The following is a 16930-nucleotide window of genomic DNA, read 5'->3' as shown; positions in this document are numbered from 1 at the left end:
GCCCAAGCTCTGGTCATTAGACACCCTCCACAGTGGGAAATACCCACGGCCTGGGTTCTTCTATTGCTCAACGCCTATTTGAAGCAGAAGCACAAATCTGAGGCACCATGCCACCGCGAGCTATTTCAATGAAGGCAAGTTCCCTATTCTTGTTCTTTATTTGATTGCAGTTAACCTTTGCTTCCATACAAAGACATGTTATAAGCTCTGTATGCAGAAAATAAGCTAAGAACATCCAGAAGGAAGCATGACTTACAGGTGTGTTACACTTACCAACAGCACCTTGGGGTCATCATGCCCTGCTTCTGCTGACAGACCTGGGAGGACACCTTAGTGAGTGGCAGGAGTGTGTCCACAGACAGGTGGCCTCTATGTGGACTCAGCAAACAGCCCAGCAGCAGCCAACTGTCCCCCTTCCAGCTCAATGACCAGTGGCACTCACCCCTGTCTCTTTGCATCAGACAACAAAGTCAGTGACCAAATGGGCCTTTCTGACCTTCTAAGAGTTCAAGAAGGACAGTGGATGGCTCTCATAAACCACATCAGAGGATTCTCATTTTCAAAGCCAACAATTACTTCTTGCTCCAAGAGCATGAGATTTGGAGGCTATGATCCCCATTGTAGGACAGGAAACAGTCAGGTCCTACTCACGAGAACTTTGCTTGCTGGAGTGGGAGCCCAGGGATCTGGTTGAGACCTTGAATGACAGCTAGTTTACCACAGAACCAGTGGTACCAGACTAGGCTATATTGATAGTGAAGACTACAGGAATGCAGACTTCTCCCCCTTCTCTTCAACTGAATATGAATGTGTGTCTTCAACTGAATATGAATGTGTGTGTGTGTGTATATATGTAGAGGAAAGTATACAAATGAAAGCAACAGAGAAAATTCCAGGAAAGGCACACGCGTGCATGTATGTATGTGTGTGTGTGTGTGTGTGTGTATTTTTCTCTTAGAGTGGAATGTTAAAAAAGAAAAAAGAGGAAGCAAATGGGTAAGCTGTTTATCTGGGCTCAGATTCTGGAAGGTGGGTCACAGATCAGAGCTGCTTCCTCCTGGGGTAAAATTATTCCAGGCTCCCCGGAACTACCTTGGCCCACCTTCCAGCTGAAACTCTGCAGGTGAAGCCCTCAAATTCCCCTTATCCCAGAAGCAGCAGGAGAAGATTCCTTACCATACAGATATAGTGGGGCTGCTCTATCAATCCACAGCATTAAACACAGAGAAGTAACCCACATCTATATCAGTGATTCCATGACTTTTATATCTCATATAATGTCAACATAAAAAAAAGGTGAAAAATAGCTCAGGCATAGGGCATGTATCTAGCATGAATGAGTCCATGGGTTCAATTCCCAGTACCAAAGGGGGGAAAGTGTACACACACACACACACACACACACACACGTATTTTGGGGGATGCATACGCCATATATTTTTATTTTGCCAGATCAGATCATTTTAAAAGTAAACTTGACAAACAAAATAAATATATTCCTAAACAACTCCCTACCAATTACTGTATCATTTCAAATAGGAATAATTCAACACCAAAAAATAAGGACATAGTCTAAGACTAAGTGTTCTTTGGGTTAATAAATAAGGTCATATGAGAGACTATTATACCTTTTCCAGAGTTCTCATTTTTTCCTTGACTAGGAGAATGCTACTTTGTGGGCTGGCAAATTTCTCAGGAATTGTCTGAAAACAAGATCCTAGTAGCCTAAGGGCTCATCTAGCTCTGAGCTTACAGAATTACTCTTTAATAATTAATGTAAATAAAAAAGTAAATGAAAGAAAAAGGGAGTTGGAAGTATACATAGTATCAGTTAAACTAAAGAAAACAGACAAAAAGATAGGGAGGTAGACTAAGGGCAAGGAAGTTTCCTGATGTTTTAAATAGAAGCTCTCTGTATTGCTAATGCTTCTACTCTCCACAAAAACCTCAAGAAATTTAGAGACCTGCTCAATTCTCAAACCACTGAATGTTACAAAGACTACTGTAATGATGCAACCTATGGACTCTATAGCCTGGTAAACACCAAACTCCCTTGGACTTGACAGAGGAGGAAGAAAGAGATGTTTATTTATATTGTAATTACCAGTTTAATATATACTGAAATAAAAATGAGTAAATACAGGTTAATATACACTCAACCATTCACTCTCAAATTACATAAACACTCTTTACTTGAGTAGATAGAAGGTATAATCTAGTTTTTGGAAATGCTTAGTGTTTAACGAAAAACACTTTTGCTTATATCATCTTGCTTAATACTATAAAAATCCTGTGAGTTAAGCATTTTGTAGATGAGAGAAGGTAAGAAGACTTACTTATAAAAACCCAGAGAAAAAGCAAAAGCAAATGTATATTTCCAAAAGCTTAAATTCACTAACCCCTAAACACCTGCCACTCTGGGAGCATGCAGTATGTGTATTTGTCGCCCACTTGAGGATGTCTCTAATTAAAACAAAATCATACAAAAACACCATACTGGGTCTGTGGGGGCTATTAGGATGTTGAAAACTTGAACTTTTACATTTCCTGACTTGGCAAGACTAGGTGGTTGGGGGAACTGAGCTAAAATTTTATTTTAATGTTATCTCAAACCAGGTTTCTGCATTTTGAGTTCCTGGAAGATCAAAGAGGGAGATTCTTGAGGATTAAGGCCAAGACAAAAAGCTGACCTTTTTGGGCAGTTTGTAGCAACTGACTGTCAAGTGACAGCAGTCAGTTTCAAAGGTCACATATCTCTTATTAAGCATACCAGCCATAATTCCTGTTGGTTTAGAGATTTGTAGGGTAAGATTTAGAATACAAAATTATATATAAAGTTGGAATCATATTTTAAATTGATATATAAGTTTAAAACAATATGCAATATGGTCTTCCAGAATTTATTTTTTTCACTGAATAGAGGAACTCTTAGGCATCAGAAATGCAAGGTGGCTAGACTAAAGAGCTACTATTTCTAATTGTTTAGGTTCCCCAGAGCAGGCTTTACAAGTGACAGACATAATTTCTCTGGTTTTTGTTATACAGAACATTAAGAATATCTGTTTCCTGACCGTCCACATTGGATAATAATACAGAAAGTGAAGGTTCATTATTACCTCCTAATACTTGGTGAATAATAAATCCAGTGTACTCTAAATGATTAGATCACAGAGAGCCACAAATTCTGCCAAGCATTAACTTTAGGTTAATCTTTGATTATATCATGAAAACATTCTCACTGCTATCATTTGAGTGGGTCCCTTGCAAATTCATGTGTTGGAACCTTAATTACTTAGTATAGCAATGTTGGAAGGTGGGGCCTGGTAGGAGGTGTTTGGGTGATAGGGACAGCACCCTCAAGAATGCATTAATGCTTTTTTCACAGGAATGGGTTTTAGGTATCACAAAAGTCTGACCCTCTTTTTTCTTTTCTGAACATACTTGCTTGTCCTTCCTCCTTCTGCCATGTTATGAAAGCAACACAAGTCTTCACCAGCGATGGTGGCCCAATCTAGGATTTCCAGACTCCAGAACCATAAGCCAAAATAAACCTCTTTTCTGTATAAATTACCCAGTCTCAGATATTCTGTTATAACAATAGAAAACAGACCTAAGACTCTCATCATTAAAAAAAAATGCAATGCTTCCCAGTGGAACACTTAAAATAGGTAAAGCAAAATCAAGGTATTTGATAGGCTGTCTTTGAAAAAATCATAAACACTTCAAAGTTCCAAACTGAACTTCACAATCTCCACATAACTTCAATACAGTAATAACATTTAGAACTATAGATATTAGGGTGTCCAAAGCCTTCCCTATGCGTAAGCTCTGCAGTTACCAGTGGACTAACAGCAAAAGTTTCCCTAAAGAGCCATACAAGTTCCTATAAGCAAGACTCTCAGTTGTAGGCTGTCCAGCTTTCCCCACTTTGATGAATTATGGTCTTGACTTCCTTTTGCAGCCAAAACAGAAGTTGTACTACTGTTGGACTTCACAAGAAACTGAACATATTCTCTGCCCTTCAGCTCCAAATATTGTGCTCCCACATTGCCCTGAGCCTCCTGAAGTAGGTAGATTCCAGTCACACTTTGATCCAGGTACAGGAAAAGGGTTAAGAGGAGAACCACCATGCTTCACAGGACTGCTTTACATATTTGGGTTATAAAAGTGCTGATTTAACCTTATGAGTAGTCCTTAAAGCCCAGGGATGACTGTGTTTGAGCTAGTTTTGTTAGAATATTTGCACTGACCCATTAGACCCTGGAACTTAAAGAGGAAGCTGTTGTATCCTCTTGTCTCCTTTGTCTTTCCATATAAGCATATCTTCTGAGCAATGAATAGGCTTCCTGGGCACCAAAGCTTGTTATTTCAACAATCTTTTCTGTAACTCTCAAGATACGTTAATATACTTTAAGTAGAAACATACACTTATTTTTTAAAGTGCCTTGAGTTCATGGAGAATATATTTACATACATATGCTGATCTCAAATCTTAAAGGAAGGCATTTTTCCAATGGGAGAAATTGAGGTGTAGATGGGTTAAAATGACTGGCCTGAGATAAATGAAACTGGTTTTAGATCTTTGGACATCTGGGTCTATTCTTACTTGTCTAAACTGCAGAACCTTCAATGCTTAAATACGATCATTGTCTGGGACCTTGAAGATAGCGCTCAGCACCTAACAAAGTTGATATCCTGGGGCAGCAGGACAGTTGGGCATCTGCCCTGACAACTGATTGACCCTGAATAGGTTATAATTTGATTCTGTAGAATCAAATTTCTTATCACCTATTGACAAGTTCAGCAGTATGGCAAAAATCTTGGTTCAAGATAAGAGTAAAACAACCATTCTAAAAATAATCACCAAAACATGGGCAGAAGAATGCTGTGGGCTTCGGAGAAAGGCAGTGGCTCACTTCCTTCCGTACAGACCAGGCCCTTCCAACCACTTCTGTTTCTTGACACGACTAGTAACCAGGGAAGTTCTTTAACACTTCTCCTCCTTCTAGGCTCAGCCTACTACTTTGTTTTCCTAGTAAAATCCCTCCTCCACTATCTTCAATATTAAAGGTTCACTTTTCTGTGAGCATCAAGAGTCAGTGTGGAAACTTCCTACCTACCGAGTCCCTTTCCTGGTTGAACTCTATGCCACCTGTTTGCTGCCCTGCCACCTCACCCTTCCCCATGTCAACCTGTCTGACTCTAGCCCTGTATTTTCTTCAAACAGGTAGATCTCACAAAATTCTTATATATTTTTTTGCTCTTCTATAGTGAAAACTCAAGGTGGAATGATGTTCCAGCCTCTGAAGACTTTCAGAAAGGCCAGTCACTTTGGACAGGTAACACAAGTACGTGTTCTATACTACTGATATGTAGGATATGCATGCATTAGCACTCAGGAGCTAAGCGGGATGAATTCTAACAAGGTTGTGAACCCCTCAAACTCCCGAACACGACCAGAGCTTATAACTTTCCTTAAAATGCAACAGTATGTAATTCATTGTGCATTTGACCTCCAATGTCTGGCACTGGGCCAGTCTGAGAATCAGTGCCTGGGTTCTCTCTTAGCCATGCTTGCTTGGCATGGCTAAGAACTTCTGTACCCAGCCTGTCATCCTGCAAGGGAAACATCCATGCTTCAGGATACTATACTCTATTGCCTGCCAAGTCTTTTCTGGGGTCAGTTCTGGGCAGCCAAGGGTTAATGTTACAGCCATAACTGCTGTGGGTCTCTGGAGCCCTGCCCCTTCCCTGCGGAAGCCTGATATTACTACTCCTTACGTGACTATTGTTATCTGGAAAGGGTCGCAATTGTGAATCTTTCTTTATAGGTACAAACAGGGTCAAAATGACATCAAAGATTTCCTCAGCTGTAAAGAAATAGAGGACTGGATTTTCCTAAATTGGAAAGATCTATTCACCCAACTTGGATGGGCTTTAGATGTATGCTATTCCACATGGTGGCTACTATCCCATGTGGCTATTGAGCACTTGAAATGAAGCTAGTTCAAGATGAGATGAACTGTTAATGTAAAAGAGCATATCAGAGGCTTGAGACCAAGTACAATAAAATAATACAAAAATATCTCATAAACTTTTTGTACTGAGAACATATTAAAATGCTCACATTTCAGATAGATTGAGTTAATTAAAATATATTATTAGAATTAATGTTGCCTATGTCTTTTTGCTTTTTAAAATATGGTTTCTGGGAAGTTTAAAATCACTCATGTGGCTTGCATTTGTGATCCAGTGGCTCACATTTGATTTCTATTGGACAGCTCTGCTCCAGGCAAAACTCCTAACATTGAAAGTTTATTTTTTATTGGTGCATTACAATTACATATAATACCAGGGGTTTGCTTTTAGAGAAAAGACGAATGTACTGAAGATTTGGTTTCAGGTATCCTTTTTAAAAATTAGACCCTTCTTGTGGACATCTCATCCATAAAACAGTTGGCTAGAACTCTGCAGGCGGGCTTATTACTTCTTCTCTGGGACAAAGTTGTGTAGTTGGGCTCTCATAGTCCTTTACTTATTTGATTTTATAGCCCAGTATTCATTTTCAATATCTCCAGATAATACAGAAAAGTGAAAAACTTACAGGTTTTGAGATGGTGAATCTGCTGCTGGAATGCACAGGTATTTAACTCCCTGTAAAATGATAAAATATATATATATATAAATAAAAATGAAAATATTATAGTCACTGTATAAAAATATTTGAATAAACTATAACTATTTACTCAGCCAAAAAATAAAAAAAAATAAAAAGGAGAAGTTTTTCATTCATCTTTTGTTGCCAAGGAACTGGAGAAAAACTAATTAAAGTTCCTGGTTCTTTTCTGTGGTTTTGCCTATAAATATGGTCTAGTTTGCAAACAGCTTGTAGGTTTAGACAAAATTCAAAGGGCTTCAAAAAAGTGAAAACTGAGTACTTTTCAGTAAGTGTCAACAAGTTTCAAAATTATCATCTTACATACTAGTACACATATTCCACATTTCCTATATATGTCATTTAGGATCTCGAAAATCCAAAAAGGAAGCACTGTTAGTCAAAACTTTAGCACAATGGCTAAAAAGTGTAGTGTCATGTTATAGCTTTCTATGTTAATTTTAGTATCATGACAGCTACAATTTCACCAATAGGAGTTTTAGATCCTTGAAATAATTTGCTTGTTTTCCAGAACAGTAACTTTGGGTACCAAACTAACATTTTTCTTTAAAAATAATGGCCTATTTTGAAACAAACACACAGATAAAAAAACAAATGAACTTCAACCCTATAAAATAAAAAAAAAAGTTTATGTAAATTTGTACTATAAAAATCATGATAAATTTGAGGCTTATCAAAAGCCAGTCTCACCTCTCTGTCAGAGGGATTATTGATGTGACAGTTCAAGAGCTCTTTAATATCAAGTAAAAATATAAAATATAAAAATCTCAGTATTTTTTGCAGAAGAATATGTCTAAAGAGTTAGATGAATCATTTTTAAACCCTCCTCTTGTAATTGCCTAATCTCATAGAATATTATCATGCATCTCAGAAAATAAGGGGAAAAACCAGAAATTAGAAAAATAACCAATAAAAGAGAATACACAAAGGACAGATATGTAGAATGGCGATATAGGCAACCCCAAGTTCCTCAGAAGATTGGTAATTTTTCATTGAACTCTCTTAACTCCTATCATTAGGAATTTATGTGCTGTATTTACTAATAATAATCTTAGAAGGAACAATTTGATCCATACTTTGCTAGTTCCTTACAGTATGACTTTTCCAATACAGGGTGGGGAATTCCATTCCCTATCTCCCCTGATGCTTAGGATCAAGGCACACAATCAGTTTTCATTGATCTGACACACAGGAGATGGACTTGGAACTAGTGGGCTGCAGAGCTCATTGGGCTGCTGTGTGATAAGGTCTGGGATCCTTCTGGAACTTTAGTTTAGAGCCTGTTTCTTCAGCTCTGCTGAGCATTCCTTAAGCTTTCAACCATTTCTTAATAAACCCCTTCCTGCTAAAACTGGCTCATATTGGGATCTGCCCTGAGAGATGATGCAACCCCCTGCTTACTATCTCCCACAATTAGGAGAGTTGAGAAAATAACTACCCGCCCCCCATAGTTTCTACATATGTTTTTTTCAGCTTTGAAGAAACAATCAAATAATTTAATCATGATTTGAAGATAAAAGCATTACCAATCATGTAGCCAATCATTATATATTTCAGTAAAGGCTTCCTGAGTTCTTGAAGAAGATGAATGTAACTGCTGCTTATCCAAATGGAAACATTTTATCTGAGATAAAATGGGCTTTTAGCTTGCCAAAGGTCGAACTTAATGATCAGTTGGCAGAAGAGGAAAGGGAAGTAGTAGATTACCCCTCTTTGTTTGTCACACTCCACACCCAGCCTCCTTCTGTCGCTGTCCTTATTTTTTCCTGGACTCTCTGGGGGGCTGTGTTTTGCTGGGAATGTCTCACATTCTAAAGCCCCTCCAAACCCAGATTTGTATTATGCTGTGATCGAAGGGGCAAGGCTATTAAAAAGGAAATGCTACTGAAAGAAAAAAGTCATTTCACTCCTTACTTCCATAGAGGCCAAATAAGTGTATTGGTCTAGATATACACTCTGATCATTTTCTACAGCCACCATTGAAATGACTCACTGATTTTTTTTTTTTTAAGTGAGAGTTGGCAGTTGGATCCAATCCAGGAGCTTGTGAAATTCATTCCTCCCACACACTTCCTCCGACCTCCTTTCGGACCATACTTCCAGAAGGACAAGAGGATTCTCAAGTGTCCACCTCCCCTGCTACTGCCATCTGCAGTCTCAGCAACTTCAACAGAGAAAGGGCTCCAAAAGAATGCCCTGTAATAATGAAAATGCCTGCCTGTCCCAAATGTCAACAAACAACCACCTCATTCAAGTAGAATCTACAATCAGTCCAGTTTTGTATTGGGAGGAAAGAAATAATGAAGGAAAGAAGAAAATGGACTGAGGTAGGTTAAATAGCTCTTGCCTATTAAGATCAGTTACTGTAAATGCCAACAGCAGGGTGAGTAGAAAGCACTGTGCTTCTTTTAGGCACATTCCCTTAGTTGCTGCCTGGTATACCAAAGGACAAGACATTGGCCCCACAAAGCAGGAGAGCCCTGTCAGGGGGCAGGAGTATCTGCCAATCATAGGAAGATGACAAAAGGTATTATCCCTTGGGAGGCACAGAGGATGAGGAGGCAACTTTTGGCTGTGTTGGGCCCCTCACCTGCACAGCTGAGAAGAGCAAGTGACAGTTACAGCTTCCTATCTGTGCAACTTTGGAACAAAGTTTGGGGACCCACTGCTGTTAAGGCAGGATGGAGAACATAAAACTAAAGATTGAGTTTTCTCAAAGACAGAATAACAAGAACAATAATAAACTTCCCTAGAATGATGCCTGACACATAGGTGTTCACTAAAGGTCTGCTGAGTCCTGAGACCAAGGTGAAAATCAATTCCCACAAAGATCACACTATGTGAATAGTTCTAGGGAAGAAAATACTGTCAAATACCCATTCCTTAATCCCTGGATCACAGAAATGGAAAAGCTGGGTTTGGGGACACACTAGGCAAGTAAAGGGTATGTTTTCTTTTCTTTTCTTTTTTGGTACTGGGGGTTGAACCCAGGGAGCTTAACCATAGCACCACATCCCCAACCATTTTTATTTATGTTTTTAATTTTGAGACAGGGTCTTGCTAAGTTGCTGAGGCTAGCCTTGAATTTGTGAGCCTCCTGCCTCAGTCTCCCAAGATGCTGGGATTATAGGTTTGCAATACTGTGCTTGGCCAAAAGCATGTTTTCTATACACACACCAGTGACACTAGCCCACCTCCTGTGTACTCCAACGGGGATGTGAACCACTTCACTGTGATCTACAATAAGTATGCAAATTCAGCCACAGAAGGAGTCAAACTGTCAAAAAGGTTCAGCTGCTTGCTGCCCAAGAACATCTATTTATCTTGGCTTAGTCATTAACAAAGCAACATCTCTTGAAGGCCACAGACTACAGAACTCTACCTAAAAAAGGCATCAGATGCCTGCACATGTGCACAATTAATGACTGTTAGTTACTAATTCAGAAAGCAGCACACGGACCCCAGGACCATAAAAAAGCTGGACTCATTTAAAATTACCCTGGTACTAATGAGTGCAGTTGCACAAAAGTTTTCATGTGATGTGGAACAGCTATTTTTTTCTAATATGACTTATACAAAGGACTGCTCCCTGGTGGTGAAATTTGTAGAAAGACAATGAATAGGGGTAGGATGTGTTTAGTTAAATTACAAAAATTACAGCAAACTCATGGATTAAAAAAATGTATGCAAACTTTAGAACAATCTGAAAACATTGGAATAAAAATAGCAATGTTTCCAGGGGCATAGCATTTGCTGCACATATTCACTTCCTTACATTACCTCTAAATATTTTTAAAAAACATAAAAATGAAATTGGTTATCTTCTCCCTTGAAATTAAAATTGTAAATAAATAAAAACTCAACACTTTCCATGAGGTTTCAAAAAAGTGAACTGGTAAAAGTCAACTAACATTAAATTTTTATGGAACTATCAGATGTCTTTATGGCTTTTCAATGCACAAGGCCTGTTTAGTATTGCACTAAATACAAAAAACAAGTTCGGTTAATAGAAAGAGCCCTGTTAATGCTCTAAGACTCTCATGATTCCTATGGTAGACAAAGAAAGAGCGGCAGATAATTTCTTTGGACTACATGGCCTTTTGAGTGGCTTAACATTTCCAGAGAACTCCAGCAATACTGATGAGGTGGGCACCAGAGGGAGAAAAAGGGGGAAGAATTTAAAAAAGTCGATACCTACTTCAAGGTAACCTCATTTTGTACTGAATATTCATTATACCAAAACATCACATCAATCAGTATGAAAACACACAGTATAAAAATTAGGAAAGCACTGAAAAGAAGTAAAAGGGGTAGGAGCTATTTGCCAAGGAAAGCTTTCTGACGACATTTTTGTGTTTAGGGTTTCAAAGACACAATAGACATCACTGGGCTGAGAAGAAGTTCAGAAAGAAGCTCTATGTGAACCAAAGATCAAAGCTGTCCAAGTCCATGTTCTTTAAGCCTTTAATATTTTTCAGTTTTCTGTTTCAATGATTATAGTAACCACCAAAAGTAAAGTTCTGGTCCTTTCTTTGGGTCTGAAACTAAAGACTACACTTAAAACGATACACAGGAACAAACTTGAAAAGCAGGGCTGAGATTCTGATTGCAATACTAGAAAAGAGATCAAACTCTCGCTTGTTTCAAGTACAATTTCTAAAATTCACTGTTTCTCTCTTTATGAAACATCGTAAGAGTCTTTTGAAGAATTCAGTTGATATTCTACTTTCAAAAAGAAAATCCAGCCCTCCCCCAGGAAGGCTAATTAAAGCCAGCTATGGAGTCAATCTTTGTCTCATCATTTGTAGCAATGTGGATGGAACTGGCAGACAATATATTGAGTGAAGTAAGTCAGGGGCAAGAAAAGGCCTGCATGATCTTACACATGGAAGCAAAGAGTAGAATAATAGTTCCCAGATCCTGGGAAAGATATGGGGGAAGGGGTAATGGAGAAAGGATGATAAGGGGTACAGGGGTACAGTTGGATAGGAGGAATCACTTTAATGCTCTACAACACAGTAGGATAAGGATGGTTGGTGATATTATATATTTCAAAACATCTAGTAGAGTACATTTTAACTCTTGGTGTTACCAACATTAAGAAAAAATGTCAGAGATGGTTATCCTCATCTGATATATTGTATATATGTCATGAAATGTCACACGGTACTCCATAAGTATCTGTACTTGTTATGTGTCTATTTTTTTTTTTTTTAAAAGACTACAACTGTATCCCCACAGAAGCAAATTCAAAATATAAGTAGGAGAGTAAGTTCCCAAAGGGGCCAGAACCAGGACATTCATGCAGTGGAAAAGTTATTTTAGTTGCTAACAAAAATATCATGATTAGAACCCTTGGTTTCTCATCTTAGCCCAATCAGTCAGACACAGCATAGGCAAACCCAAAGTGGTTCCTCCAACAGAGATCATCTTTTCTTTGACAAATAAGTCCATTTAGGAAGTGTTGAGCTGGCCTTTGTAGTTTGCATACATATACCTGTACACATGTGTATACACCCACACATACACACAAACTCTGCTACTACTGATTTACAAACACCCATGAATGAGGTGAGTGGAACAAGCAAGAGAACCTATCAAGTTCTAATTTTACCAAATTCCTAAGAAGCTGGCTCCCAAAGAGAAAAATTGAAAGCAAAATTTAAATTTGGACTATCTTCATCTGATCAGAAGGTAGACCACAGCTTATACACTGTTACAAAAACACAAAAAGAAAGGGTTCTTCCATTGGAGACAACCACTTATAAAACTTTTTTTTTTTAATTGTGGCAGAACACACATAACTTAACATATTGATTATTTTTTTAATTATTATTTTTTTAGATGCAGTCACACAATGCTACCCAGACTAGACTCAAGTAATCCTCCTGGACTCAAGTAATCCTACCTGGTCTCAAGTAATCCTCCTGCCTCAGCCTTCCAAGTAGCTGGGACTATAGGCATGTATGGTTGAGCCCAGTTACCATCTTGATCATTGTCATGGAATTAAGTACATCCATGTGGTTGTACAAACATCATCACTATCTAACTCCAAACTGTCTCATCTTTCAAAACTGGAACTCTGTACTCATTCAACTAATTCCCCATTCTTCCTATTCACAGTCCTTACAATTACCCTCTCCTTTCTGTCTGTAAATCTGACTACTTCTGCACTTTTATCTAAACCTACTGGTAAGTAAACGCTAAAAAAAACTTAGCCTGGACTCTTGAAAGTCACAGATCCAAGAGATGGCAACTGCTGACTTGAAATTGCTCTTGTATGCTGTATGTTGGATCATCTCAGTCTCCTTTACACAGGCTTCTCACAGGCTTTTCTTTGAGTGTGTCACTATTCCAGAGAAGGCTTATGAGGACTGCCACTTCACATATGTGTATGGGAGTCAAATACAGTACCTGGCCCTTGCATTTTGATTACTGTTTCTCCTCAAAATTTAAGAATTAACATAAAGCCTATAACATTTGTAGAAACATTAAAAGTGAAGAGTAGAAGTCCAAATCATATCTCTAGAAGATTACATTCAAAAAGCACATATGTATGCCTATGGACTAAGACACAGAAGACAGCATAAAAAAAATAAATAGGTAACATAAAGGAGGTGAGATTCTGGCCTCCTCTTTTATTATTATTACCACAGCAAAATTCTCAAAGAAATTACTGTAGATAATCATCACTGAAGATAGATATGGTCCTGTTGTGATGCTACGTAATACATTTTAAGCCTAGATTCTAAACTGAAGAGGCATTTATTTTCTTAAAGTACCCATTTGCCCCTGATTCTTCCTGCATGCACTAAATTTAGGTAGCAGTGCTACAAATAACAACTTCCAAGAAATCTGTGGTCCTTGGTGGGGTGGGGAGTGGGTAGGAAGGTCAGAGTGGACAGACAAGATTTAGCCTTGGGCTTGATTTTGTGAGACAAAATGCAAATGAGAAACCTCCTACACCTGCTGGCTTCTTTCAGGTTAGTCAAAAATCGACATACATTTGACTCGGCAGATCAACAGATGAGAACTCAATGTTTATTTTTGTTCAAGGTATTTCAATGAAAAAGCTAAAGTGGGCCTCATAAGCACATAGGAGTTCCTTTAGCCAACGTGGAGAGGGTTATGGGGAGGTAGAGAGGAGATTCACACCATCTCCATCTCACCACCGAAAGCCTCTGCTGTAATTTCGGTTCAGTGTGAGGACCTGCTGATGTACACAATTGTGACTCATGAAAACTGGGGCCAGTTTCAGCAGACATTTCAAACCAAAGCAGTCTGCATATCACTTCACGCAGGTTACTGCTAAATAATCATATCAAAAATGGCCATGAATCAGCAGATAGATCACTAATTGACTCTTCAGGAGTGTTCTATGAATATCATTAAGGAAAACATTCTCTCTGTAAAAGATAAATATTTTATTGGGTCATGTGCAGCTACAACATATTCAGTGGTTCTTCCTTATCTGAAAAATGAAGACATTTCATCTTCAAAGTCCTTTTCCACTTGTCTACAAGCCCCTTTCCTAACCTCTACCTGTGTGCTCTCTCTGTCCCCAACTCCAGGGACACTGGGCTGCTTGTGACTGTCTCCAAATATTGTGTACTTTACTGCCACCCCTGAGTTCCTATAGTTTCATCTCTCTAGAATATCCTCCACCTTAGGACTCATCCAAATGGCTGTTCCTTATTGAAACCATCCCTAATGTACCGGTTCCCCTCACCTCCTGAGCCTCTATTTCCTGCAAAGAGTCCAGCTCCCTATTCTGAATGTCAGATGATATCACCTTTACACAGGTACCATGGCCCAGCACAGGGCCCAGGGCTGCTTGTGAATGGCCAATGTCTTCAATAGACCTCCCCAAACTTGGAATGGCCAGGTCCATATAATAGGTAATTATATTTTATACTGGTCTCCTAGCTCTTATAGATCATTAGTAAATGCTTGCTATTGAGGGAAGCATTTGCCTGAGAGGACAGGTATATCTTTAGAATTTTAAAACTTATGGCCACCCACCCATTGTGCCCTAAAAGTGTTGCTGCTAAGCTGATTGAGGTACCTGCAGTAGGCTGCAGAGTAACAACAGCAGTCTTAGAATGCCTAAGCATCCTCCTTACCTCTATTACCCACTGTCAATGGTCCCACAGCATGTGGTGAGAGGGATTACTAGCAATGCAAAATCATAACACGTAAATTCCAGGTTAAAATTCTTGGACATTTTCAGGACTGCATTAAACTAGGGACAACACAGCCCCAAGGCTCAAGCCTGGCCTGAGCTCCTGTGAGCATGCCTACTCAGTCACAGAGGTTTCTCTAGCTACCTGTCAGGGAAGCCTGGGTGGGTAAACCAAGGCTGTGTTTACTGAGGCACAGTCATACCCTCCTATTATGTGTCCCCTCAAAGTCCCCAAACCTTATTTCCTGGGCCTTGACAGACAAAACTATGCTGAGTCCTTGTCTAGAGATTCCCATCTCACAAAGTCATTCTGATGACTTAAGTCCATTTTGCACATCATATTTTCTTCCCATTTAAATGTTTTCTGACAGAGAACACTGGTTTCTTAGAAAGCCTCCTCGTTAATCAAGAGCTGTGCTAGGGTTTCTTCCTTGCTCTGCTAGAAGAAGAGAGACAGAGGGATTTCTCTTGAATATAGGAGTTTTTAAAACAAGAAATGAGATTCAATATGTAAAAACTCTAATTGTAATGCCAGTACACAGTAGGTGCAATAAACTGTTGATGGCAGGTCTGTGCTCAATGGCTCACCCTCAATGGCAGTCTTCTCTGCTCAGTTACCATCAAATGCAGCATCACAGAGACTGGGCTGAGTGAACACCAGTTGTATCTCCATGAGTACATATGTCTGAGCCAGGCTCACCTTCTCAGCTCTTTATGCCAGGGGTTATTTTTTCCTCTTTTGCAGATGACTAAACCAATGAGGTCTCAGGTGCCATTGCTTGTGACGGAAGAATAACTCAACTGCGGTGTGAGTTAGTGGCTTTGTAGGTGGCCTTTTGTCTTCAGGCTTGGACATGATGTGCAGCACTGAGGAAATGCTTTCTAATAGCTTTCATGACCCCTGAGCCTAACTCCATGTCCTTTGTCTGGGATCAGACCCCAGCAATGTTTGTTTTGGGAATAAGGCAAATGCTGACGGGCATGGTGCTACCCTCAAGGACTGGTCAGTCCTCCAAAGGTAGGGCTCAGGGTCATGATGTGCTCACCCCAGAGGTGGTGAAGGTACATGCATGGGCAGCACAGAAGGGCCATGGAAGCTCTTGTCAGAAAACAAGCCCAGGGGGCTGGTAGGATGGGGAGAAGAGTCTCACAATGTGGTGAAATGAACTAAAGAGCCTGTACATCTGTTCTCCATGGCAATGTCTGATGTTAACACACAGCAGATGTGGCTGGAGAGCATGTTCTTCATTCTACTTAAGAACCAGCGTTCCAGAGCCAGGTGGGGTGGTGCACTTAGAATCCCAGCAATTCAGGCTGAGGCAGAAGGATCACAAGTTCAAGGCCAGACTCAGCAACTTTGTGAGACCCTGTCTCTCAATTAAAAACAAGTAAAAAAGGCTGGGGATGTGGCTCAGTGGTTGAGCACCTCTCAGTGGTTCAGTTCAATTCCTGGTACCAAAAGGAAAAAAAAAAAAGGAAGAATGAACCAGTGTTCCAGGGCCTTCTCTCTCAGGGCGGCACTTCGTCACTCCCCCTCCCTAGGCCTGCCATGGTGGAACAATCTGACAGGCTATTTTTATTTTGACAGCTGCATCCTCTTGCACTGTAGCACAGAAGGAAGCCCCAGGCCACTCTGGTCAGAGCACATGTGGGAAAACACAAAGGTAGAAACAGCCTCAGCTACCAAGGAGGCCAGAGGCCCCTCACTGTGGTCAGCAGGGTCTCAGGATGACCAGTGGAAATCATCAGTTGTGATGCCACCACACATGCAGGAATAGCAGGAGCAGTTTTCATCATAACAGACAGGAAACTTCAGGTTAATGTAAAAATAAGACAATACAAAAACACAACATGTGGGAATGTGATTCCTACTTTGTTAATATGAGGATTGGATATGAGGTGCTCCCCCTAAAGTTCCTATGCTAGTGCAGGAATGTTCTGAGGTGCAATGATTAGATTATGAGAGCTGTGACCTAATCAGTGCTTCCTAGTTTGAATGAACTAACTGGGTGATAACTGAAGGTAGGTGGATGCAGCTAGAGGAGTTGGATTACTGGGGGCATGTCCAGGAA

The 16930-nt window shown here is 39.7% G+C and overlaps 1 protein-coding gene across 6 annotated transcripts in view; it reads right to left on the bottom strand.

The window, feature by feature from the left end:
- Dusp22 (dual specificity phosphatase 22) overlaps window positions 1-16930 on the bottom strand; it is a 64360-nt gene that overhangs the window by 11097 nt on the left and 36333 nt on the right. For 5 of the 6 annotated variants that reach the window (XM_071613615.1, XM_071613614.1, XM_027954817.2 and 2 more), the window contains one exon: window positions 6605-6654. The exons of the other annotated variant lie outside the window; for it this stretch is intronic. In XM_071613615.1, the coding sequence (XP_071469716.1) occupies window positions 6605-6654 (50 nt within the window). The remainder of the gene's footprint in view (window positions 1-6604; window positions 6655-16930) is intronic. 6 annotated transcript variants of the gene reach the window in all.

The sequence above is a fragment of the Marmota flaviventris genome, chromosome 6 (assembly GCF_047511675.1).
Source record: "Marmota flaviventris isolate mMarFla1 chromosome 6, mMarFla1.hap1, whole genome shotgun sequence".
Lineage (NCBI taxonomy): Eukaryota > Metazoa > Chordata > Mammalia > Rodentia > Sciuridae > Marmota > Marmota flaviventris.
Note: the sequence above shows the minus strand (reverse complement) of the source record. Positions and strands in the feature narration are given on the sequence as shown.